The sequence below is a fragment of the Mastigoproctus giganteus genome, chromosome 3, assembly GCF_048544385.1.
Source record: "Mastigoproctus giganteus isolate SK-2022 chromosome 3, ASM4854438v1, whole genome shotgun sequence".
Classification (NCBI taxonomy): Eukaryota; Metazoa; Arthropoda; class Arachnida; order Uropygi; family Thelyphonidae; genus Mastigoproctus; species Mastigoproctus giganteus.
Window position 1 is genome coordinate 106,894,116 of NC_143577.1, and position 26,647 is coordinate 106,920,762.

The 26,647-nt window shown below is 39.2% G+C and overlaps 1 protein-coding gene across 1 annotated transcript in view; it reads left to right on the plus strand.

The window, feature by feature from the left end:
- ash2 (Set1/Ash2 histone methyltransferase complex subunit ash2) overlaps positions 1-26,647 on the plus strand; it is a 347,019-nt gene that overhangs the window by 76,279 nt on the left and 244,093 nt on the right. Inside the window, exon 2 of the mRNA XM_090370069.1 lies at positions 13,946-14,425. Coding sequence (XP_090226195.1) covers positions 13,946-14,425 — 480 coding nt within the window. The remainder of the gene's footprint in view (positions 1-13,945; positions 14,426-26,647) is intronic.

Genomic DNA, 26,647 nt, shown 5'->3' on the forward strand with positions numbered 1-26,647 from the left:
TTGTGAATTGGGGTCACATTTGCACATCTCCAGTCCATGGGTACTTCCCTGAGTCCAAGGAAGCTCTCATAATTATGGCTAAGGGTTTGCTTACTTCCTTTGCTGCCTCCTTTAATATAACTGGATAGATCCCATCCACCCCAGATGCCTTTCTTGTATTTATCTTCAACAATTTCTCCTCCACTTTACTCTCAGTTATTACAAGATTCTCTAGCTTACTGCCAGAGTTGAATGCACCTCTGGCATTCCCCTTGCTGAATAACTCCTCATGTGTGAATGTCGATGCAAAATATTCATTCAGTTTGTTAGCTACCTGAGCAGGATCATGAACAGTTGACCCATCGATATCAAGTGGACCAATCTGATTCATCCCCTTCCTGCTAGAGTTTACATAAGTAAAGAACTCTTTGCTGTTTTTCTTTGCATCCCTTGCCAAAGATTTCTCGTAATCTGCCTTCGCCTGCCTAACCTCTTTTGTAACTTGGTTACAGATCAACTTGGATCTATCATAAGCTTCTGTGTCATGTGTTAATTTGTGTGTATCCCATGCATTTTTCTTCTCTTCCATATGTCTCACATTGGAAGAGAAAAAATTGTGAGTTCATCTCACATCCACTTAGGCCTAAACCTTGAACAATATTTCTTAGTTGGTATGTAAAGCCTAGTAGCTTCCAAGATAGGTTCTTTGAATGCTTTCTATTTTGAATTTGCTGTTGGTAACATCATCAGTTGGTCCCACTGTATAGAATTTAAATACTGTCTCAGTCCATCGTAGTCGCCTTTACGAAAGCAATAACCCTTCCCTTTACCCCTAATGGTAATTACCTCTTTGAGTAAATCCCACTTCAGCACACTGTGATCACTGCCACCTAGTGGTTCACTTACCTGTAGATTCTTAATGCATGAAGAATCACTACTGATAATGAAATCAAGAGTATTACTCCCTCTAGTTGCCTCCCGAACATGCTGATGTAGAAAACAATCATCCAATAAATCCACAAAAGCCTTGCTAGTGTGTGAGTGACCAGCCCCCAAATTCCAATCAATATCTGGGAAATTAAAATTTCCCATTATAAGACTCTCTGATTTGCTGGCCCACTCTATTTCCCCGTACAGTTTCTTATTATACTCATCAGAATCATTAGGCCTATAGCACACTCCTACTCTCAATTTTGATCTCCCAATGCTTATGTCACACCAAACTGACTCGACACTGCACTGTCCAGCAATGTCGACTGGCTTCACTTCCTTGGTTTTTATGTGTTTCTTAACTAATAGCATAACCCCTCCTCCCTTCCTAATTCCAGTTCTGCATTCCTTATATCTGTGTGACACCACGTCTCTGAAAACCCCACAATATCTGCCTTTGATGTTTTGAGCAATACCTCAAATTCATCAAATTTATTTACTAAACTCCTAGCATTGGTGTACACGCAAGTATACATGCACCTGTTCTTTTTCTTAGCTACCCTAACACAACCTATGTGTTTATTTGTACCCCAATGATTCCCAGCAGTCTCTGAAATATCCTGCATCTTATTTTCCAGGCTGCGGCTCATTCCAATAGAAGCATTGCGAGAATCACTTTCACCTCTGCCAGTGTCTACTGTTAATCTATTAGTCCTCGTATCCCCCCAATCTAGCAGTTTTTCCGACCCACCTAACACTGCCTCGATAGCATCAGCAAACATTCTTGCACCCTTTCTATTTAAGTGTATCCCATCCCTGTAGAAGCAGTCTCTCCTGTTAACAAGTACAGACCAGGCTGAAAAAAATTCTACCCCTTGAGCCTTGCACAATCCTTCCAGGGCCGAATTGATCGACAGGGCTCTCGTCATATACTCCCTCCTATCGTGTCTGGGCAGAATTGCAGACACTTTCAAATTCAACCCTAATTCACGACTTTTTTTCAACAGTGACGTGTACTTGTTAAGTAATTCTGCCGGTCTCCTACTCTTAATATCATTAGTGCCAACGTGTACAACTATATCACCTTTTGTGCCCTTAAAAGATGATATTCGCTCTACAATGTCATCAACCTTTGCCCCCTGGCAGAGGTTCATGGATGGGTTCCTGTCGTTGTTTGGTTAAAATTATACACTTAATAGGTGCAGAACCTTTCACAGCTTCCCGAATTCTTTCTTTGTCCTTAAGTATTGTCGATACCGTGGAATGTGATATCGTGTTATCGTATTCACGTGCTATCGTATTCATTTTCTTTCCGCCTTCATACTACTGGATAATTTTCAATTTACACTCTAAATCAATAGTTTTCCTTGACTTCTTAGCTTATATGTAGATGAAGGCATTTTCCTTTTACTAAACATTTTATGGGTATTTAAGAGAATTTTATTTAATACACCACACACAACAGATGCTTGAATGCTACTGGATGTATGTGAGAGAGAGAGAGAGAGCGACTGAGTGTATGTGCCTGGTGCTGTCCTCAGGCCTCCTGTCATCGATGTTCCTCCTCAACTGGGTTATGGGTGTCCTCAGTAGTGATTTCCTGATTTATTATTAATTTATTCATTTATTTATTATTATTATTATTTTTTTGTGGTCGTAAGTTGCATAGGTCATAAGTCGACGACCAAGTGTATTGGCTACTGTTGGGCAGTTTAATTGGCCATTATATTCACGTATTTGGGAAAGTATTTTATTTTATTAGTCATATGTATATAGGAAAACTGCTCATGCTTTATGAGCTTTTGATTTTTGAACTGCTTTTAAGGGATACATGATGTTTGTAAATTGGGAGATTACTGTATGCAGTTTATTGCATGGCATGTATGAGAAATATTTATTTGTCGAGTATATCTAATTTTTAAAGCTGCAATGTAATCCACCATGTTAAATGTGAGTGGTAATCTTAAGAAAACATATGCATATCCTTATTTTTTTGAAAGCTCTGTTAATCAAAATGCTTATTTAATGATGATAGTTTCATTTTACTGCATGAAAGATGAAATAATGTGAATATTTTGTTTCAGCAATATGGGGTACTTTCCCATATTCTTGTATTCTCTGTCCTGTAAGCTATTCTATAAACCATTATGACACTAGGTGTTCATCCCAGAGTATAAATAGAAAATTTAAGTCGCTTAGTTGGTCCTAAAGTAGCCGTGATTTTTTTTTCCCCCCTCATTTGATAATAAACTATGGGTATTAATTAAAGAATGCTTCTCAGAATATGATACAGGATAGTAGAAGAGTCTGAAGAGGCTGTGAAGAATAAATTTTCTCTAGTGGACATGAACAGTGTTTCACAAAACTTGTTAACTTCTTATTGGATATGTCATCTGATTGTTCTGTGCAGAAATAAATAGTCTTATGCAGATGTACTGATTCCTTTAGCATTAGTAGAGGCATATGATGCAAGAAAGCAAGCTTACACAGCATCAGCCAAAAAAAAAAACCATTTCCATTTCACCCCTCCATTTGTTCGAAATAGCTCTAGCTGTCCAGCTGAGCCTTAAATTTATTTAGGTTATCAACTTCCGCAACAAGGGATGGAAGTCTGTTCCACCAACCAACTACCCGCTGGCTAAACGCAAATTTCCGCACATCTATCCTACATCTGTCTTTCCTCAATCTGAATTTATGCCCTCTCAGGTGATTATTCTGAGCAAGGGGAAGAATCCCATCGGCATTGAGCATGCTCAAACCATTCAAAGCTTTATGCACCTCTATCAGATCACCTCGCCGATGCCTAGTCTCCAGACACTGTAATTTGCAAAACTTAAGCCTTTCTTCGTAAGAGCAACCCTTTGTTCCATTCACTAATCTTGTTGCCCTTCTCTGTACTCGTTCCAGCATCCCTACATCCTTCTTGAAATGAGGTCTCCAGACCTGTATACAGTACTCTAGGTGTGGTCTGACCATTGCCCTATACAAGGGAATAATCACCTCCTTATCCCTGCTAGAAAAATTCCTGTAATCATTGACAAGACACCAAAGCTTCTCTTGCAGCCTGTCTGCACTACTCAGAGAACTTCATATCTGCCTGCACAATTACCCCAAGGTCCTTTTCATTCTCTACCACTGTCAGTGTAGTACCACAGAGTTGATACGTTGCTCTGGGGTTACTGTTTCCCATATTTCGTACTTTACATTTGTCAATGTTAAACTTCATTTGCCACCTCTCAGCCCATCTGCTCAACTTTTCCAGATCCTGTTGCAACAGCATAGCGTCAGTAGTGTCCTTAACAACCATGCCAACCTTTGTATTGTCTGCAAACTTGGACATTAAGCTTGATATACCATCATCGATATCATTTATAAATACAGAAAACAATAATGCACCCAACATTGAACCCTGAGGGACTCCACTAATAACATTAGTCCAGAAGAGCAGTGTCCATTGATTACCACTCTCTGTCTTCTCCCGCTCAACCATCCCTTTATCCATAGCAGCAATTTTCCTCCAATGCCACACTGCTCCAATTTGTGCAGCAGTCTTCCATGTGCAACAGTATCAAAAGCCTTTCTAAGATACAAATATATAATATCAAAAAGTTATTCCCTGCATCCAGTTCTTTTGTGACTGTGTCATAGTATCCAATCAAATTGGTCAGGCGAGACTTTCCTTTAACAAAACCATGCCGTGTCCGAGCTATAACTGAAGTCTTGTCTAGATGATCCTGCAGTGCTTCTTTAACCAGTGCCTCCATTAACTTTCCTGGAACCGAAGTTAAACTCACAGGTCTATAATTACTTGTCAGCCTTTGATCCTGCTTTGTGAATTGGGGTCACATTTGCATATCTCCAGTCTATGGATACCTCCTCTGAGTCCAAAGAAGCTCTCATAATTATGGCTGTGGGTTTGCTTGCTTCCTTTGCTGCCTCCTTTGATATAACTGAATAGATTCCATCCACCACAGGTTCCTTTTTTATGTTTTTCCTCAACAATTTCTCCTCCACTTTCCTCTCGGTTATTACAAAATCATCTAGCTCACTGCCAGAATTTACTTCACCTCTGGCATTCCCCTTCCTGAATAACTCCTCATGTATGAATGTAGATGCAAAATACTTGTTTAGTTTGTTAGCCACCTGAGAAAGATCCTCAACTGTTGAACCATCAATATCCAGCTGACAATCTGATTCATCGCTTTCCTTCAAGAATTTACATAGGTAAAGAACTCTTTTCTGTTCTTATTTGCATCCTTTGCCAAGGATTTCTCATAATCTGCCTTTGCCTGCCTAATCTCCTTTGTGACTTGGTTACAGACCAGCTTATATCTCCCCTCGACGTGGGCACCTGTACGTGGTGAGGGGACCTACCAGTGACGCTGCTAGACTTCCAGACTAGCATCACTGGGATCCAACGCCCACAGCCCAGGTTCCAGGCTTACATCAGTGGAATCCGGCGTGTTTGCCGTGCGCTGCGACCCGTGGAAATTCGCAAAGGGGGATCCTGGTGTTTGAGGGGCCCAGCTTCAATACACCACTTTGGCCCCTGCTTCGACAAGACGGGTGGTCCTGGAAGGCCCGGCTAGGATCAATCGGCTAGTAGGCTCGCCTGCGAGGGTCAACCGTGTCAATGCCACGCCCCTACCCTCATGGTCCGAGGGACAGGATTCAGGCTGGCGGCGGTGCGGGTATAGTGTCTGGGTAGCCCTGGCGTCCCACTCCCGAGCGCATTTATTGCATGCCGGGTAGTGGGCGTCCCTTTGGGCTCCGTGGTGGGTGGGGAGCCCGGGCACTGAACAATTAATAAAACTCCATGAATCCTGATAAACTCATTTCTTCAGGGGCCCCAACCCGGTCCCTATCTGAAAACAATGACAAAGACACTGATAGCAGTATTGCTAAAAAGAGGCAGCGAACCGAACTACCATCAGGGCCAGTCCCAAGGTTCCTAATTATGCATTCTACCAATGAGACACCAATTGGTAAAATGTCGCCCTTTTTTTATACAAAAAGGGTTAGACGGGTTAGCAGGTTCACCCAAATCAGTTAAGAGGCTTCGTTCTGGAGACCTTTTAATTGAAACTAAAAATGACCGGCAATCGGAACATCTACTCTGAACAACATCAATCGGAGGAATCCCTATAACTGTGACACCACACAGAACACTCAATTCATCGAGAGGTGTCATTTCGGAGTGGGACCTTCTCGATGTAACCAAGGAGGAAATCTGCTCCGAATTAAAACCACAGGGAGTCATTGCCGTCAAGAGAATTACAGCGCGAAGGGATGGAAAAATTGTTAAAACCAGGAGCGTTATCCTGACTTTTAACTCTCCTAAACCTCCTGATGAGATTAAAGCTGGATACATCAACTGTTCAGTGCGTCCATACGTTCCGAACCCTTTACGGTGCTTTAAGTGCCAGAAGTACGGACATTCTCAAATGGCCTGCCGTGGAGTCCTTGCATGCGCTCGATGCGGTGCAAAGGACCACGAAACAGCATGTTCGGCCGCAAAACCCACCTGTATTAACTGTGAAGGCGAACACCCGGCCTACTCACGAGCATGCCAGAGGTGGAAAGAAGAAAAAGAAATTCAACGGCTGAAGGCAGAGCTAAATATATCATACCAGGAGGCAAGGAAATCGGTCAAACCCCTGAATATCAACAAACCTACCTACGCCCAGAAGGTAGCAGGGAGATGTTCCGTTGGAACTCAGACGGACATGACCATTCCTCCTAAGGAGTCTTTCACTCCCATTGCGCGGTATCTCTTAAGTTCTCAAAAACCTGCACAAAAGGACCAATCAGCTGCCACTCCTATATCGGTACCTCCTAATGCTCCACAAGCAAAAAAAATAATTACGAAAGAAAAGAATAAGAAAGGGGAAGTCCCCCCTAGTACCCAAGAAAAGATGGATGTCGAGCAGAAGGCGGTACCCGAAGATTCAGTCTTGGAACTCTTTGCGGAGGAGGAAATGGACACGGGACAGCGTCCATTCTTCCCCAAAAAAGACAAATCCAAGACTGATAAAAGTAAGCCCTCAGCACCTCGGAAGCCGCCTGATGGACCCACCAAGCCAAAATAATGGCTAAATTCCTACAATGGAATTGTCGTGGATTCCGGCGAAATATTGATGACATCAAGGCCCTCCTGCAAAAGCACGAGCCAGTTTGCTTTTGCTTGCAGGAGACATATCTAAAGGCAAATGACGATCCCACAATGCATAACACCACAATTTATCGTAAGGACAGAATTGCGGATGGCTCTGTACATGGGGGAGTGGCTATCCTTGTGGATAACCAGACCCCAGTGCAGCCCTTACTAATTACAACTAGCATAGAGGCTGTTGCAATTCGCCTTACGGTGGGATTTTTATTAACTGTGTGCTCTATCTATTTGCCACCTGGGACCGACATCTCCCAGGCAGACCTTGATGATCTTCTAACGCAGTTGCCTCCCCCTTTCTTACTTCTCGGGGATATGAATGGACATAACACCCTGTGGGGTAGTGCTAACATCAACTGAAGGGGACGAGTCATAGAGCGTATGCTCAATGACAATGACCTTTCCCTTCTAAATACTGGAACAAACACCTTCTTCCACATGCCTACCCGTACCTTTTCTGCCATTGATCTCTCTATCTGCTCCCCTTCTCTACTCCCTTCACTCACTTGGGAGGTGGAGGAGAATCCATACGGGAGCGATCACTTCCCCGTGATAACCTTGTTACACAGTAGGAGACCCCGTCTTCCCTTCAGGTTACCACGGTGGAAGATTGATCAGGCTGACTGGACTGCCTTCCAACATCAGGCAAATTTTGATCTTGGCACAGTCAGTCAAGAGCCTATCAATGATGCAGTTAAGTACATCACAGAAAATATTGTCCAAGCAGCTGCGAATACAGTTCCAAAAACATCTGCCCGGTTTCCACCATTTCCCAAACCTTGGTGGAATTCACAATGCACAGCAGCAAAAAAGGCTCAAAACAAAACGTGGGGGATATTCCGCTGATATCCTACCATGACCAACCTTATAGCCTTTAAACGTGCACGAGCCAAAGCACGCTACATCCGTCGTCAGAGTCAAAAGGAATCGTGGATCCGTTTTACATCATCTATTAACCAGTCTACCAACTCTAAGGTAGTCTGGGATAAAATCCGGAAAATGAAGGGAAAATATACATCCCACCCTTCTTCAATCCTAGATTATAATGGATGCGCTATTGCAGATCCAACTGCAATAGCCAATGCTCTTGGGGAAACATTCTCTAACATCTCCGCAACATCCTCGTACTCCCCAGAGTTCCTGGTCCTGAAATATAAAATCGAAAAACAGGCACTTAACTTTAAATCTAAGAGTATTTATCCCTACAACGGGGATTTCACTATTCAAGAACTGGAAAGAGCCCTCGCTCTTTCCAAAGCAAGTGCCGTTGGACCAGATGGCATCCATTATGAAATGATTAAAAATCTTTCACCAAAATCTATGGATTGTCTGCTCCTTCTGTATAACAGAATCTTTACTGAAGGGCAATTTCCGGACTCCTGGCGAAAGGCAATCGTTCTTGCCTTTCCTAAGCCAGGAAAGGATCCAAAAGTCACCACCAATTATCGTCCTATTGCTCTGACTAGCTGTTTGTGCAAAATCCTGGAGAGAATGGTCAATTCTCGTTTAATATGGTATTTAGAATCAAATGACCTTCTCTCCAACATCCAGTGCGGCTTCCGCAGGAACCGGTCCACTTTGGACCATCTTATTAGATTGGAAGCATCCATCCGGGATGCTTTCCTAAAACGCGAACACTTGGTGTCGGTGTTCTTCGACATGGAAAAAGCGTATGACACAACTTGGAGATTTGGCATTTTAAAAGATTTACATAACCTTGGCCTTAGAGGGCATCTCCCCCTTTTTATTCAAACGTTTTTAGCCAATTGATCTTTCCAAGTTCGTGTGGGATCCTCACTCTCTCGCTCCTTTAGCCAAGAGGAGGGAGTACCACAAGGATCAGTATTAAGTGTCACGCTTTTTACCATCAAAATAAATTCCATCACAGAACAACTTCCTCCAAACTGTAAACAGTGCCCTCTATGTTGATGACTTTAGCATTTTTTGTCAGTCATGCAACATGAGGGTTATTGAAAGACAAGTGCAGAAAGCCATTGATCGACTGAATTCCTGGGCACTTGCTAATCTTCATCCTGAACCTGAATTAAGGCTCGGACCAAATGTTATTCCAGTAGTGTCAGACACAAAATTCTTGGGACTTGTGTTCGATAAAAAGTTGACCTTTCTCGAACATATTCGTCAACTTCGTACAAAATGCACGAGGGGAATCAATATTCTCCGCTCTCTCTCCTCAACGCGTTGGGGAGCAGATCGATGCACCCTACTACAGCTTTACCGTGCACTTGTACGACCCAAATTAGACTACGGGTCCCAGGTATACTCCTCAGCTAGAGATAGTGTCCTCCGATGGCTGGACCCTGGCCACCATCAGGCTATCCGTATCGCTACTGGAGCTTTTCGAACATCTCCTGTCCAGAGTCTATACGTCGAAGCAAACGAACCACCGTTATCGTTTCGACGTAAGCAGTTGTCTTTAAAGTACGCTTTAAAACTGAAATCCCTGCCAGACCATCCTACGTGGCCCTTCGTTTTTGAGCCACGATGGGAAAACTTGTACAAAACCCGTAAGACTGCCAATCGTCCTTTTGGTATTCGTGTCCAAGAGCTACTCAATGAACTCAATATCAAGGTAGACAAGGTTGCCCAAACATCAAAGCAACCCTTTCCACCCTGGCATGCTCGTGTCCCGGCATGCGACTTGTCGCTTAGAAACTGGGAAAGTCGGACACTCCATCGTCGGTCTACCTGCAGCTTCATTCAGCACACCGAACTGAATATTCTGACTTCGCGCCAGTCTATACAGACGGTTCGAAGTCGGAATCATATGTGGGATCTGCTGCTGTTTTAACAGACAGCACTATATCAGAGCAGATTCCCTCTGAATGCAGCATATTTACTGCAGAGCTGCACGCTGTAGAGTTAGCCTTGGATCATATTAGTAAATACCAATACCAACGGTTCATTTTATATTCTGACTCTCTTAGCATGTTACAGGCTTTAATATCTGTGAGGTATAATCCTCATCCAGTTCTGTCTAGCATCCAGCAGAAGATTCACGTTCTCCATGAACGCGAATATGACATCCGCTTCTGCTGGATTCCCAGCCACATTGGGATTAGAGGAAATGATTTGGCTGACGCCGCAGCCAAATCAGCAGTTCCCAATAATAACTGCTGCCTGTTAGTCCCCTATACAGACTACAGGCAAATAGTACATCAAAAGATACATTCCCAATGGCAGGATTCGTGGAATAGACAGACTGCGAATAAATTATATCGTATAAAGCCTGTAATTGAACCGTGGCAGTCTAGTCTGCGCAGGAATTGTAAGGAGGAAGTTGTTCTAGCTCGTCTCCGCATAGGACACAGTCATCTTACACATGCTTTTCTGCTGAGGGCGGGTGACTGTCCTATGTGCGAGAACTGCGGCACCATTTTAACTGTTCATCATATTTTAACCGTGTGTCCACGTTTTAGACTTGAACGTGATTTTTATTTTACCGCCTTTAGTCATCTGGCTGAGCCTTATACACTCAGCCAGATTTTATCTGACAATGACCACGTGTCTGCTGTATTTAGTTTTTTAAAATCAATAAACGTTTTTGCTTATATATAAAATTTATATTTTATTGTGATATTCTGTTGATTTATCTTTTGTACATTTTTTTTTTTTTTTTTTTTTTTTTGACATAGTGACCTAACTAATTAGGTCACTGAAAGTTTAATCTTTTATACATGACCTGGTCTTGGGGCATTATAGCCTAAGATGCTAATGCGCCAATAAAACCCAAATCCAATCCAATCCAAGCTTATATCTATCATAGGCTTCTATGTCACATGTTAATTTATATGTATCCCATGCATTTCTTTCTCTGCCATATGTCTCATTAGTTCATCTGACATCCATTTAGGCCTAAACCTTGAACAATATTTCTTAGTTGGTATGTAAAGCCTAGTAGCTTCCAAGATAAGTTCTTTGAATGCTTTCCATTTTGAATTTGCTGTTGGTAACATCATCAGTTGGTCCCACTATATAGAAATTAAATACTGTCTCAGACCATCGTAGTCGCCTTTACGAAAGCAATAACCCTTCCCTTTACCCCTAATGGTAATTACCTCTTTGAGTAAATCCCACTTCAGCACACTGTGATCACTCCCACCTAGTGGTTCCTTTATCTGCAGATTCTTAATGCATGGAGAATCACTACTGATAATCAGATCAACAGTATTACTCCCTCTATTTGCCTCCCGAACATGCTGATGTAGAAAACAATCATCCAATAAATCCACAAAAGCCTTACTAGTGTGTGAGTGACCAACCCAGAAATTCCAGTCAATATCTGGGAAATTAAAATCCCCCATTATAAGATTCTCTGATTTACTGGCCTACTCTATTTCCCTGTACAGTTTCTTATTATACTCATCAGAGTCATTAGGCCTATAGCGCACTCCTACTCTCAGTTTTGATCTCCCAATGCTTATGTCACACCAAAGTGACTTGACAGCGCACTGTCCATCGATGTCGACTGGCTTCACTTCCTTGGATTTTATATGTTTTCTTAACTAATAGCATAACCCCCTCCTCCCTTTCTATCCTTTCTGTACACATTGTACTCCCCAAATTCCAGTTCTGCATTCCTTATATCTGTGTGATACCATGTCTCTGATATCCCAACAATATCTGCCTTTGATGTTTTGGGCAATATCTCAAATTCATCAAATTTATTTATCAAACTCCTAGCATTGGTGTATACACAAGTATACATGCTCCTTTTTGCTGTTTTTCTTAGCTACCCTAACACAACCCATGTGTTTACTTGTACCGCAATGACTCCTAGCAGTCGCTGAAATATCCTGCATCTTGTTTTCCGGGCTGCTGCTCATTCCAATAGAAGCAGTTTAAGAATCACTTTCACCTCTGCCAGTGGCTACTGTTAATCTATTAGTCCTTGTATCCCTCCCAAGCTAGCAGTTTACTGACCCAACTAACACTTCCTCGATAGCATCAGCAAATATTCTGTCACCCTTTCTATTTAAGTGTATCCCATCCCTGTAGAAGCAGTCTCTCCTGTTAACAAGTACAGACCAGGCTGAAAAAAATTCTACCCCTTGAGCCTTGCACAATCTTTCCAGGGCAGAATTGGTCAACAAGACTCTCGTCATATACTCCCTCCTATCATGTCTGGGCAGAATTGCAGACACTTTCAAATTCAATCCTAATTCACAGCTTTTTTTCAACAGTGACCTGTACTTGTTAAGTAATTCTCCTGGTCTCCTACTCTTAATATCATTAGTGCCAACGTGTACAACTATATCACCTTTTGTGCCCTTAAAAGATGATATCCGCTCTCCAACGTCATCAATCTTTGCCCTTGGCAGACATACCCTGGTTCTGTTCCACCTATCCTTTTTACAAAGCATGTTCCCCATTTCCATGACTATAGAGTCACCAACAACTACTTGTTTCTGTGGGTCCAGCGCATTCTGCCTTGGGGTAGGGGGGTTGCCGCTGTGTTATGTGATGCCATGTGCAAGCTCTGGCATTGATTTGGGCAGCTGAGAGCTTGATGGGCCCCTCAGTTTAGATCTTTCGAGGGCATCGACCCTGTTCTTCAAGCTCTCATATAGGCCCATAACAACGCTGAGTTTTTGCCTGATTTCCTTACATTGCGCACACACAAAGACATTTCCGATAGCAATATCATGTCCCGTACCCGATCTCCACAAACATCATGCAAGCAGTGCATTTTAAAAGGCTGTGATTTAGAGGGCAACTTTCCCCCTCAGCTCTCCTCTGAACTACAGCACTCCCATTAGCTTGAGCCTTTTGCTTTGCTGCTCTGCTCTGAGTCGTGATTTCGATTTAATTTCAATAAAACTTCAATTTTAGTAAAAAATTATAACCCTAAACTTGTATCCCAACACAGTTATAACGCTATATATATTTTTCAGTATCGCATATTATCTACGTTTTCCGTTTATATAACTTCCGTAAAGTTATGTGTTAATTAATTATGTTACGTTTGTAATCTAAGTCGTTATATGTATTTAGTTAAAAAGTACAATTTAATTGACAATGAAGTTTAACAATGTTAATAGATTTTACTGATTGATTGATAATATTATATTATATACTATACTATACTTAGCTTACGCTATCTAGTTCGGGATATAACATTGTATCGTATAACAATGGCGGCAAGTTACGAACACTTAAGTATTAATTAACTTCCAAATCTCGCTGTCCCAATTCAGAATAAACTAAGTATCCTGCCTAAGTCTATAAGCTACTTATAGAAAATAATTTGATATAACAATTGGTCAATAAAGCGGCGAAATATGGCTAAAAAACTTCTCGTTCAGCGGAGCTGCAACTTGTAACACGTGGATTTGATACCTTTACTGGTCTAATACCTAAAAAATCTCTATCTAAGTTAAACTTTGAACTAAGTATTGTAACTAGGAATATAAAGCTTCTCTAGAAAATAAGTTAATATGCCAATTTAAGCTAATAAAACAGAAAAATTTTCTCTATTCCAGGAGTAGTAGAATTCACCTGCACAAGGCTACTCTCGTATGCACCCTTAACAAGGGTGCATACGAGACATTATCCTTAACAAGACATTGTTAATATTCACAATAATGATATGTAATAAAGTTTTTACATGTCCCTTTTATGTTGCTTACATTATGTTTAATACTCCATGGTATACAAAAAAACGAGGTAGGAATATAAGGGTCATAAGGCATTTGGACCACACTGTAAATTAAAGCATGTTTATAAAAATAATTTTTTTATGGTACTAATTTTGTAGCATTTATTTAAATTAAAAAAAAAAAAAAAAACCATGCATGAAGATAGCAAATGATGTATGTTGATTAAAAATTATTATTTGTTATTTACTAGGTCTTGTGGATCCAAAAATGAGGTCTGTGATACAAGCGTTAGAAGTTCAGTTTCACTGGAATCCATAAATAAAGATATGGATATAAGTCAGAATTTGGAAATGCATGAAGTATCTGCAATGGAAATAGAGCAAAAAGAATCTAAAGAAGTAAATGTTGGAGAAAAGACTGTTGCTGACGGTGGGGAATTATCTAGTCAAGAGTCTGAAAACAGTGGAGTGCTATCTAGCCAGGAACCAGCCATAGGTGATTTGCAACCTCCAATTCAAGAATTGGAAAACAGTTTTCAAAATGGTGCAAAACCAACAAATGAAGAGGATTCATTGGTAACAGCCACTGAATTGCCTTTAGATGAGCAATCCAATCAGAGTGAGTCACAGGTGTCTGATCAGTTAGTTACACATACATCCAGTCTTAATGAAGAAAGCCAGAGCTCAGCTCTCTCAGAGGAACAAGCAGCTGAAGTCCCACAGTGTTACTGGTAATTATTTTATTCATTTAAAATATGAACGATGCTGCCTGTTCAAAGGCTTGACAGGCCGTGGTAGTGTGTGCATGATCACTTGTATGCATGTTGCATTGAATTGGTACACCATCACAAGAAATGCTAGCTCATTCAACTAAGAATGAACTTGCATTTTTTGTTAAGTGCTGATGTGTTAATTGTCATAAAAGAAGTTAAAGTGAAGTTATAAAGTCAAAGTTGCATAGGTATCTTGCTACTTGGTGGTTTTGCTGGGGTCATTAAAACTTATCTCTTTGGAAAGTTATAAAATGTTGCCCAGGAATATATGTGGCAGTTTTTTAATTAAGACTTGTGAAGGCAAATTTTTAATTTTGGTCAGTCATTTTGATTTTATTGTTTAACTATAGAAAATGCAACTAGTGTTTCTGAAGAAAATGTATTTTAGATTATTCCAAGATTTTTCTGTTTGGTCTTAAGATCTTTAAAATACTTATAAGGTCAAAATAACTTAAGTAATAATCATGCATTTGTACTGTTCCTTCCTATACCATGAATAAACAAGATTAATTTGTTAATTATTTGTGTATTCATATTCCATTTATGCAGTATCATATGTTGATACAAAGCTTCTTTTGTAAATGTCATTTGGCAGGATTCAGATATACAAAATAGAGTTTAAAGTCACATATCTGAAGATAAAAAAACAAATCTCACCACTTTGAATTTACATGCTTACCTGCAGAAATTCTAACTTGGTGCGAACAAAGGACATCTCCAGTCCAAACCAGCGTCCTTGTCCTTCTTAAAATCTTATTATAAGGCTCGATTTGCTCAGTACTAAATACAGCACAAGCAATCCTTGTATTTTAACATTCTAATTAGGCAATCAGTGTTCTGATCTTATATCCTTCCACACCTGTTTGCAGATGTGGAAGTCCCATTTTAAGAAGAATGCAGAACTATTGGAATGGGTGCAGAGAAGAACAACAAGATTAGTCAAGGACACAAAAGACTTCAGTTCTGTAATATTTAGCGGTTGGAAACAAGTATCTGCAGGGAGAACCGATTTACAGCTTTTGATTGAACTAAATGCTGCTGGCATCGTTATTCTTTCTCAAACACGCATAAGGATAACTTAAATTAAATATTTACTTTCAGCCAGAAAAATAATTGATTGTTTTAACAAACTCTGATCTGGTGTTGTAGAAGTAGGTAGTTTGAATAGATTTAAGGAAGGATTAAATATATTATTAAAGGGGATAGGCAGATGAGGTGGTTGGTTAGTTCTTTATTTTGGTTGATGTGTATAAGCTTGCTTCCTTGCATGATTTGCCACCACTAATACTAGTACTAATACGATGCAAACAGTTCCTGTATTTTCATGTTCTCATCAGGCCATCAGCATTCTGATTTCATGCCTTCTCTACTCAACCCCTGTATTACAGCCAATCTTAAAGCCTAAAAACACAAGGAGATAAAATCCCGATTGTATGTATTTAGATGAGAAAAATCCAGTGAAATTGTGGAAATAAGTGTGTAGGAAAATACAGTGTCCCATTTTTCCCACAACAAAAAGTAACTAAGCTCAATTGATATTAGAAAAAAGCATCTCAGAAACACAAACAAATACAGAACCTGAGTGATATATGCAAAGTACAGTAATGTAGAATTGTTGAGGCTTTGCACAAGCCTAACTCCATAAGTAAATGTAGCAATAAAATACTGTGGTATGTAAGTATGATCCCCTCCACTTTTGTCCATTGTGGGCCATTCCAATTGACTCCAGAATCTCCTGTAAATGCGTTCACTTGCAAAAAAGTCCTTGGAAGTGGATGACTTTCTCCCAACCATCATGAAACGTTGGCTTGGCTGTACGTGTAAATCACTCAAACTTGACTTAATTAAGATATCGCATGTATTCGAAAATTTGTTTAACAAACCATTTATTCCCACATGCACCACCTTCATTTTGCGTGGGTAGCACAGTGGTATCGTCACCATCCTCCCCAACTGAGTGGAAAAGGCCTGGGTTTGACATGAGGAACTTTTATGGGCTTTTTTCACTCCATGGCTGAGTTAGATGGTCTCAGGCATAGATAGCAAGGGTTTTTTCCCCCCAGAAACAGGTTTTTTGTCCAGCAAAACAGGCAAATCGACCAGCCAAAATATACATGGGTATATGTAATAACTTACTGGGTGGCCCTAATGCAGTGGTTTTCGAACTTCTCTTAACAAAGGCACCCCTCAGTCATTTATTTTATTTTGTAGCACCCCTACTCAATTTTCTACCTGTTAGGATCTGATTCTCTCTCTCCCTCTGTGTGTGCGTATGCGTGTGAGTGAGCGCACGCAGTAGACTCGATTTTCCGGGTTAGGTGGTAAAAAAAAAATTCCTGGATAATAGATTTCCCGGTTAATACACAAATACAGTAAGTCCTGACATACGTAAGAGTTACGTTCCAGGAGTTCTTATGTAAGACGAGTTTTACATAACTCAGGTATGACTAATAAGTGAAATTATTCTTGCAGGAATGGAATCCTTTATCCCACACTCCACTTTAAAATCTCGTCCTTTATCTAAACCTTGGTTTTCCAATAAATGTGCTAAGGCTGTCCAAGAGAAGAATGTTGCATATCGTAATTGGCCTGTTTCTAATTCTTCAGTTTCATTTTCTGCCTACACCAAAGCTCGCAACAATTGTAAAGCAGTTATTAATCAGTCCAAACTAGAGTTTGAACAGGCTAAGAGTAGAAAACTTGCTTCTTGCCCTCATGGTAGCCGAGCATTCTGGTCTCTTGCCAAAGCTACTGGCCACAACATTTCTGCTCCCACCTCTGTCCAAACCAGATGGTTCTGTTGTCACTTCAGCCAAGGATAAAGCTGACCTGCTAGTATCCAATTTTCCTTCCAGCTCATGTATTAATGATATTGGTAAAACACCTCCCACCATTCCCAACACGCTCCATTCAATGCTTCCTGTGGTCTTCCGTCAAAAGGATATCAGAAGAATTTTGATGCTTGATGCTAAGAAAGCTCCAGGTCCTGATGGTATTTCTCCACTTGTTCTCAAAACCTGTGCTCCTGAACTTACTCCTATTCTTTGCCGCCTTTTTTCACTTTCTTATTCCAAAGGTGTTTTTCCTTCTGCTTGGAAATTTGCTCGTATCCAGGCAGTTCCTAAAAAGGGTGACAAATTCCTCCCATCCAATTATCGTCCCATTGCAATTACTTCTACTCTTTCTAAAGTAATGGAGAAATCAATTAACCGCCAACTCTTAAACTACCTAGAAACCTTCTGTCTGATCAACGATCGCCAGTATGGATTCTGTCAGTGTCGATCCACTTGTGATATTCTGGCTTATGTTACCCATTTATGGACTAATTCAATGGAAAGGTTTGGTGTAACACAAGTAGTTGCTCTTGACACCTCAAAGGCTTTTGATCGTGTTTGGCATAAAGGTCTTCTAAACAAGCTTCCATCTTTTGGTTTGCCAACTGTTTTTAGTAATTGGTTATCCAGTTTTCTCTCTGATCGCTCACTGAGGGTGATGGTAGATGGCTCTCTGTCTTCTAACTTCTCCACTAATGCCGGTGTCCCCCAAGGTTCAGTTCTTTCCCCCACTCTTTTCCTGTTGTATATTAATGACCTTCTTCCATTGACTGGAAATCCTATCCATAGTTTTGCCGATGATAGCACATTGCATTAAACTTTCCATTTTGAGAAACCTTCATTTTGCATGGCTTCAACTTCATCAGCTTCAACTTCTCGAAAATCTGCTACCAATTCCTTAAATGCCGATCTTCAGGTAATTCTCCAGTGGGGCAAAGACAACTTAGTCGATTTCAACCCTTATAAAACTCAGTCTTGTCTTATATCTTGCAAAAAGGATTCTTCTGCTCCTATGCTTATCTTTAGTGACACTCCGATTTCTAGGAAAATGATATATCTCTTTTGGGGATTACCCTGACTTCTAATCTCTCTTGGCACAGGCACATTACAAATATTGCTTCCTCTGCATCTAAAAAACTTGGTTTTCTCTTTCGCTCTCGGCGTTACTTTTCTTTTAAACAGCTGCTCACTCTGTATAAATCGCAAATCTGCCCTGCCATGGAATATTGTTCCCACATCTGGGGTGGTGCCCCCAAAACTTCTCTCAGGCTTCTTGATTCCATTCAGAAGAGGGCAGTTAGGTTAATTAATGATTCATCTCCAACAGAGTCTCTCTACTCGCTTTCTCATAGACGCACTGTTTCTGCTGCATGCCTCTTCTACAGATACTTCCATGGGCACTGTTCTTCTGAATTGGCTTCTATAATTCCCGCTCTCTCTTTCAAAACAGTCCGAACACGTGCCGCCACCAACCAACATCCATTTACTGTCCAACTTCAAACCCACAGAACCAACTTTTCATCTTCCTCATTTATTCATTCAACTGCTGTTTTCTGGAACAACCTTCCTTCATATGTATTTCCTGAAAATTACTATCTACAGAAGTTCAAGTCCAATGTCAACAAATATCTTCTTTTGTCTTCTCAACCTCCAACCCAAGCACGGTACTAAGTACTATAGGTTCTAATACCTCTCGTTTTTGGGGTTCACATAAAAAAAAAAATAAAATAAATAAATAAAATATTGCTACTATATCCCTGATATGCCGAAATTACAAAACCACATAATATCCTCAGAATTATGAAGAAAATTAGTTATATATTTTTAATTAGTTCAATTAAAAACTTTATATGGGGATAGTGGTGAATTAGTCAGTGTCACATAAGAAAAACATAAAAGGAAGAAAAAATGCATGTTATTGTACTATAAAAACTGATATGCATTTCGTAGCAGCCTTGGTTATTATAGGTGACTTCATTGGTGCTGACCGCTTCTCTTATTCTGTCTTTCTCCTTTATTGTGTTCACCGTTGCCACTGACAAATCTTAATTCTGTGCGATACCTGTTAATGTTTGACCATTTTCATACATCCTTATTATTTTAATTTTTTGATCCAAATCGATTGCTTGCCTTTTCTTGGTAGATTTACTAGTACTGCTGTCACTTATTCTCTTAGTCGGCACCATGCTAATAGTCAAAATTAAATTTTCTAAAAAGAACTTCACAGGGTTAAGGTGAAAACTCGCTATTATCACCCCACACGAGCTCACATTTTACTAAAGCACATTTCTGGAGGTCACTGCCATAAAACAAAAACAATTTGCACTTTCCGGGTTTATTGGGTTTTTCTGTTAGTGCAGTTCATTATAAACTCGATCTTATTGCATTTGTGTTAATACCGATAGCTGTAATTCTGTGGATTTTTACGTTATTATGGTGAAATGTGTGTCCCCTTCATTGAAATCTTCAGTTATATAAAAAAACATAAATTTTTTATATAACTCAGGTTATTATGGTGAAACGTTTTATGGTATTTATGTTATTATGGTGAAATGTGTGTCCCCCTTCACTGAAATCTTCAGTAATATAAAAAAATATATAAATAACGTAACCTAAGTCCGAAGCTACATAAGTCGGACTTGCTGTATCAAAAAATGTTCAGCAACCTACGTAAGAAGTATGGCGATAGATAAATAACAAAAAAACTTACCATGCACTACTTGTGTGTCGAATACGATGCTTCCCTTTATTTTTTACGACATTGATTTTAAATCTAATAGCTTCCCTTTATTTTGTACCGTGTCACGTATCATTGTTCACCAACATTATAATGGTTCCTTAGAGATTTAACAGATGCACTGTTTTCAGACTTTTGAATAATTTCAAGTTTTTGTTTAATTGAAAGCACAACTCTTGCGTTTGCCCATCATTTTCACAATTTCTAAACAAAAAAAAAAGAAAGTTACTATAAAAAAAATCCAACATCCCTGGCATGCATAACAAAAGAAAATTTGGCCTTTTGTGGTGCGACGGAACACAACAATCGACGATGCACTAAAACAAACATTTGGTGTCTGTTTTTTTTTTTTTTTTTTGAGCGGCAGGTGTGAAGACAGTGGGGTTGCAAGATAATAGGTACACTAATCTCCCAATAACGACTTATAACGCTGCTTCTTGTCGCTTATTTACGACTTGCAAAACATCTGTTTATACCTATTCTAGTTATTACTTGAATTTTATGATGTTTTTTTTTTTTTTTTTAATTTGGAGTCTCGAAGTGTCCCGGTAAATCGAAAGTATGCTGTATATATATTAAAAATGTATTATATGATAGTTATTAAAATAATATTAACTATAAACAAAATTACAATTCATAATACAAATTATATATACAGCAATATCCCTCATGATAAATGGCACTCCATAGCCGAGTGGTCAGGAGCAGGAGTGCAGTAACACACGCCCTTTGAGTAGACCGGGGTTCAAACCCCTGACCAAAAAATTTTTTCCAATTCTTCTGTTGAAAATTCTTTTGGTGCCACTTCAGAATTGTTATCCACTTGAAATTGCGAGTTTGCTTGTCAATTTCAAGGAGAGTTGCATCATTTAAGTCATTTGCATGTGAGTCAGTGAGGTCACATACATCGGCAGTGTCCACATTTTTGAATCCCAAGTCTTTTGTGATCTCCACAATGTCTTCGGCAGTTGTCTGAACTTGCGATTCAAAACCAGTGAAATCATTTGCCAAATGGGGCAAAACATGCTGCCAAACAGAACGCATGTTGTTGGCAGTGATTTCTGGCCAAGATGTAGATATATTTTCGATACTATTTAAAGGAGTAAAAAATAAATTGTGAAATGAAAAGTTTGAAAGCTATCATATCATATCGTCAAGATGGAATTAAGAATACTGAACACTTGCCTGTTGCCACTGGCTGCCCGAGGTGAGCTATTGACACATGTGCATGTGAGACAATATTGTTGGCACCGCAGCATATATGTACATGTACTCAGGCTACGACACTGCATATATGTAGAGTACGTGTCTTAGCTGTTGAATGAGTTTTAATATGTACAGTAAATTTTCAATTTAAACTTAATTGAAAACCATGTTATAGTGAAACCCGTGGTGTTTGAAGCTGTGCTAAGCGAGGTATTGCTGTATATTATAATTTTATTCTTTAGATAGTATGAATCAGAGCTGTAATACTCAATATGTTACTTATTTTACTAATTTTATTCTTTATATAGAGGTTCTAAATAAACATCAATTATGGATCACCACAAAATTAAAAAGATACTGTAAACCTTTTTATAATGAAATAAATATATAAATTAAAAAAAAAAAAAAATTAAGTAACTTAAACCCAAATTATGTGGTACCCCTTGAATGTTGTTGCAACACGCCGGTTGAAAACCATTGTCCTAATATAATACAGTAGAACGTTAATTACCCAAGCTAATTGAAACCAAGGTTGGTTCGGTTAATCAAACAGGTTGCTAATCAAACGTACATGAGAATACACAGATTATGCGAAACAAAGTGTAATTAGGCCTACAATTAAATTATTGTACGCAAGGTTATTGCTACTGTATTTTGAAATATGAAGTATTATAAAAAATAATTGATATAGGAAATGGTTTGTAAATAATAACTAAAACTTTTGAAAAAACAATATGTATTATATATTACATTTATTTTGAACTTACCTAATTGTTTTACATGATTTCAACTATAAATCACACTTTTTTTTTTTTTTTTTTTTTTTTTTACATAAACAAACACAAGTAACTGCACACAAATAAGAGTATAATGAATCTTGGGATGGTTAATTTTTTAAAATATGTAATCTTGAATTTTTCTTTAAACCTTGTCAGATTGTCTGTTTTTTCATGGTGAGATCTCTCATAGTCTTTAATAGCAACATCTCCATAGAACTGCATTCAGACAGTTGTTCACACCATGCCATTGCAATTTATAGCCAGTGAAGGCCTCCGTGTGAGTGAGCCTGCACCCTATTCTTCATTATCAGAATCACCTTGCTTAAAGTCACCTTGTTCTTTATCCTGGACTAATGCAACAATTTTACTGCGAAATGTTACAGTCCTGTAGCAGGGCTGTAACATTTGGCAGTAAAATTTTTGGGCAGTCTATTAATAATTGTTACCTTGTCTTCTATTGACAACACATTGCAGTTTCTTTTGCCCTTAGATGCCATTATTAACATGAAGGGGCAGTAGTATTAAAAAGCAAAATGACACAGTATTTCACTTTGAAATAGCCATGAATAAAAACTGGAACATTGAGTGATTAGAAACAAAATGCCTGAAATAAACTTGCACTGCAGTGGCTTGCAGCAGGCAGTGAAATCTAACTGACCCCCATGCTCCTGCCCGTACAATGGTACAACAGACAATGATGCAACAAGGTCATGGGAGACTATCATGGGTCCACACAGTATTTAACAGCCAACATTGGATTTTTAAATCCTGCAATGACAAATTAAGACTATTTCAATGCTGTACTGCATATATCTTCAAATAAAAAATCGGAAACAAATGCATCAAGCTGCAGGAGTAATATTTCAGCATAACAACCAGTGCACTAAAAGTAGATACTGCAATTTTTTTTTTTTTTTTTTGGGGCGGCAGTGGTTTGGATAATCGACATTCTACTGTAGTTTTTTTTTTTTTTTTTTTTTTTGCACCACCTTTCAAAATATCCTGCTGGTGCCCATGGTTGCATATAATGCAAGAAAGCAAACTTATACAGCATCATCCAAAAAAAAAAAATTTTTCTCTTTTTACCTATCCATTTCCTCCAAGTCTAGTTCTTCCTTGGATTTATTTAAGATATCAACTTCCAGAACAACCGATGGAAGTTCATTCCAGCAATCAACCACTCATTGGCTAAAGGCAAAATTCTGCATATCTATTCTGCAACTGTAATTCCTCAGATTGAATTTGTGCCCCCTAATGTGCATAGTTAGAGCAAGATGAAGAATCCCATCAGTATTGAGCTTGCTCAAACCATTTAAAGCCTTAAACACCTCAATCAGATCACCTAGCAGGTGCTTAGTCTTCAGACACTGCAATTTGTAAAATCTAATTACCCTTCTGTATGCATTCCAGCAGCTCTACATCATTCCTAAAATGAGGGCTGTAGACCTGTATGCAGTACTCAAGTTGTGGCCTGACCATTGCCCTATACAATGGAATAATCACCTTATACCTGCTAGCAAAATTCCTATATCTCATTGACAAAACTGCATGAGCTGTCCCAGCAGCCACTCTACACTGGTCAGAGAACTTTATATCTGACTGCACAATATCCCCAGATTTTTTTTATTTTCCACTACCCTGAGTGTAGTACTGCACAGTTGGTATGTTACTCTGAGATTACTGCTACCCGTATTAGTACTTTGTATTTGTTAATGTGAAACTTCAGTTGCCATTTCTCAGCCCATCTGCCTAAATTTTCTAGATCCTGTTACCGTCATTGCTGTCATTAACCACCCTGTATCATATGCAAACTTGGTTATTAAGCATGATATGCCTAAATTAGTATCATTGTTAAATGTAGAAAATAACAATGATTCCAACACCGAACCGTGGGGCACTCCACCAAGAGCAGTGTCCATTGATTGTCACTGTCTTCTCCCTCACAACCATCCCTTATCCATAGCAGCAACTTGCCCTTAATGCCACACTTCTCCAAATTGTACAGCAGTGTTTTATGTGCAACAGTATCAAAAGCTTTCCTGAAATCCAAGTATATGATATCAAAATCATTTTTTGAATCCAGTTCCTTTGTGACCACATCATAGTATCCAATCAAATTGGTCAGACAAGATCTCCCCTTAACAAATCCATGCTTTGACCGAGGTTAACTGCACTCTTGTTTTGATGGTCCTATATTACTTGGATAAATGCACCCAGTTGATTGAGAAATTATTGGCTAAGTGAAACCTTTCACTCCTTGCTAGCTGATGCCCAAACTTGCATCCATTTACTTGCAGGAACAGCTTTGGTTATTGATATCTTCAGTATGCCCACTAAGTCTGTATCCACTTGTTAAATGAGCAATCTCAAATGATCCTCTCAATAGTGATCACCTAATAGTTTATTTAACCTAATAATGATAACCTAATAATAATAATAGTAATTTATCCTTTGTAAGAAAAACAGCAGCTCGAACATTAATAAATTCACTATCAATCAGTGATTAATTGCTGGAACAAGTTACCATTTGGTGCTGGACAAATGTTTGATGAAATTAGAAGGCAGGTGATTTTTCTTGTTCTGTTTCCACAAAACCTATGATGCTTCTTAGCATCCTTTGCTCATAGTAATACATTTATGATGGGCATCATGGCAAGGTATCTTTAAAAACCATTTTAGTGCTGTATCCTTAAATTTCAGGATACAGCACTAAAATGGTTTTTGCAGGCCAGCTGCTAGATAGTACACTGGACTGAATCTAACCAAGCTGGTTGAGATGCTGAGGCTTTTCCAATTACTAATATCCCCATGCAGATTGTTAACTACCAGAATAATGGACAATCTTAACTACACATGCCTAACATTTCTTTTCTCACAAACATCCCTTCAAAGCATATAGTCAAGGGAAGTGGTCCTCTAGTCATCTCAAATTACAATTTGGTGGTGTTTCCTTGGCAGTGGAGCCACTTGATCTGATTATCACTGTTGATCTGATTATCAGCAGTGATTATTTATGCATTAAGAATCTGCAGATAAAGGAACACTGCAGATCTGCAGTGTACTAATGTGGGATTTACCGTCGGGGTAAAGAGAAGGGTTTTTGCTTTCGTAAAGGTGACCACAGTGGACTTGGACAGTTTTTTAAAATTCTATACAACTGATGATGTACTGTTGGGACCAACTGATGATGTTACCAACAGCAAATTCTAAATGGGAAGCATTCAAAGAATTAATATTAGAAGCTACTAGGCTTTTCATACCAACTAAGAAATAATGATCTAGACCTAAATGGATGTTCGATGAACTAATGAGCTCGTGGCAGAGAAGATAAATGCATGGGATGCATATAAATTATCAGGTGACACAGAAGCCTATGGTAGGTATAAGCTAGTCTGTAATCAAGTCACAAAGGAGGTTAGGAAGCGAAGGCAGATTACTAGAAATCCATGGCAAAGGATGCAAAGAAAAACAGCAAAGAGTTCTTTACTTATGTAAAGAACTCTTTGCTCTAAAAAACTCTAGAAGGAAGGGAATGAATCATATTGGTCCACTTGATATTGATGGTTTGACTGGTGATGATCCTGCTCACATAGCTGACAAACTGAATGAGTATTTTGCATCTACACACGACAAATTCTGTAAGGAAGGGGAGGACAGAAGTTTACTAAACTGTAACAGGGAGCTAAATGATTTTGTAATAACGGAGAGCAAAATGGAGGAGAAATTGTTCAAGTTAATTCTACCACTGTACCATCCCCCATAACCCTAATTTTAAATCTCACTTGAAAATTGCCCCCTACTGAAAGAAACTAATAATTTCTACTCGATTTACAAAATTGAATCTCTCAATATACATAAACAGAAGTATATTCTTTGATTTCCTACCTTTAGTGTTCAGCAAAAACTATTAATTCACTCGAAAACAGCAAAAATGTACGATCACATATCAATTTATGAATTATTACTTCGGCAAAACAGCGTTAGATGCTTTGAAGATGATATGCGTTGCAGCATTAGTTCAAAATTCCCGCATCTTCTGTTTAAAACGAATTACCACATGTGAAGATATAATTGACTGGTCAAGCTTGCATCATTAGCGTTACACAGAAGTTACCAGGCTCACGACCAAACAACCATACTATGCATCATTCAAAATCACTACAGCAGAATCAAACTACAAACTACTCAGCCTTGCATCTTCTTGGCCTGCAGCCTCACTAGTGAAACACTTCTACACTACAAAGCGTACCTCTACCTGGATGCGGTATCCCCCAACGTATTGAAACCACAAATAATGAAAGGAAAACCTGACTCAGACCCGCCATTAAGTCTAAGTTTGGGGAGGAACATTCCGATTATACTGAGCAGGACCTTCTTAAAGGTTCAAACACTCTCACAGAAGCTTGCCAGCGACATGATCACCCACCACAAACGCCTGAGGGAAGACATATGAAGATTGAGGTGAGAACTACCTCCAGAACGAATCATAGACGATTGATGAGGGCTATCAGAGCTCCAACAAGGGCATACATCCAAACTTCTTTAATGTGCACAATTTTCTATCAAAATACTAGAAATCTGAGAAATAAACTTCAGACAATGGAAATTCTTCTTTTGTTAAGGT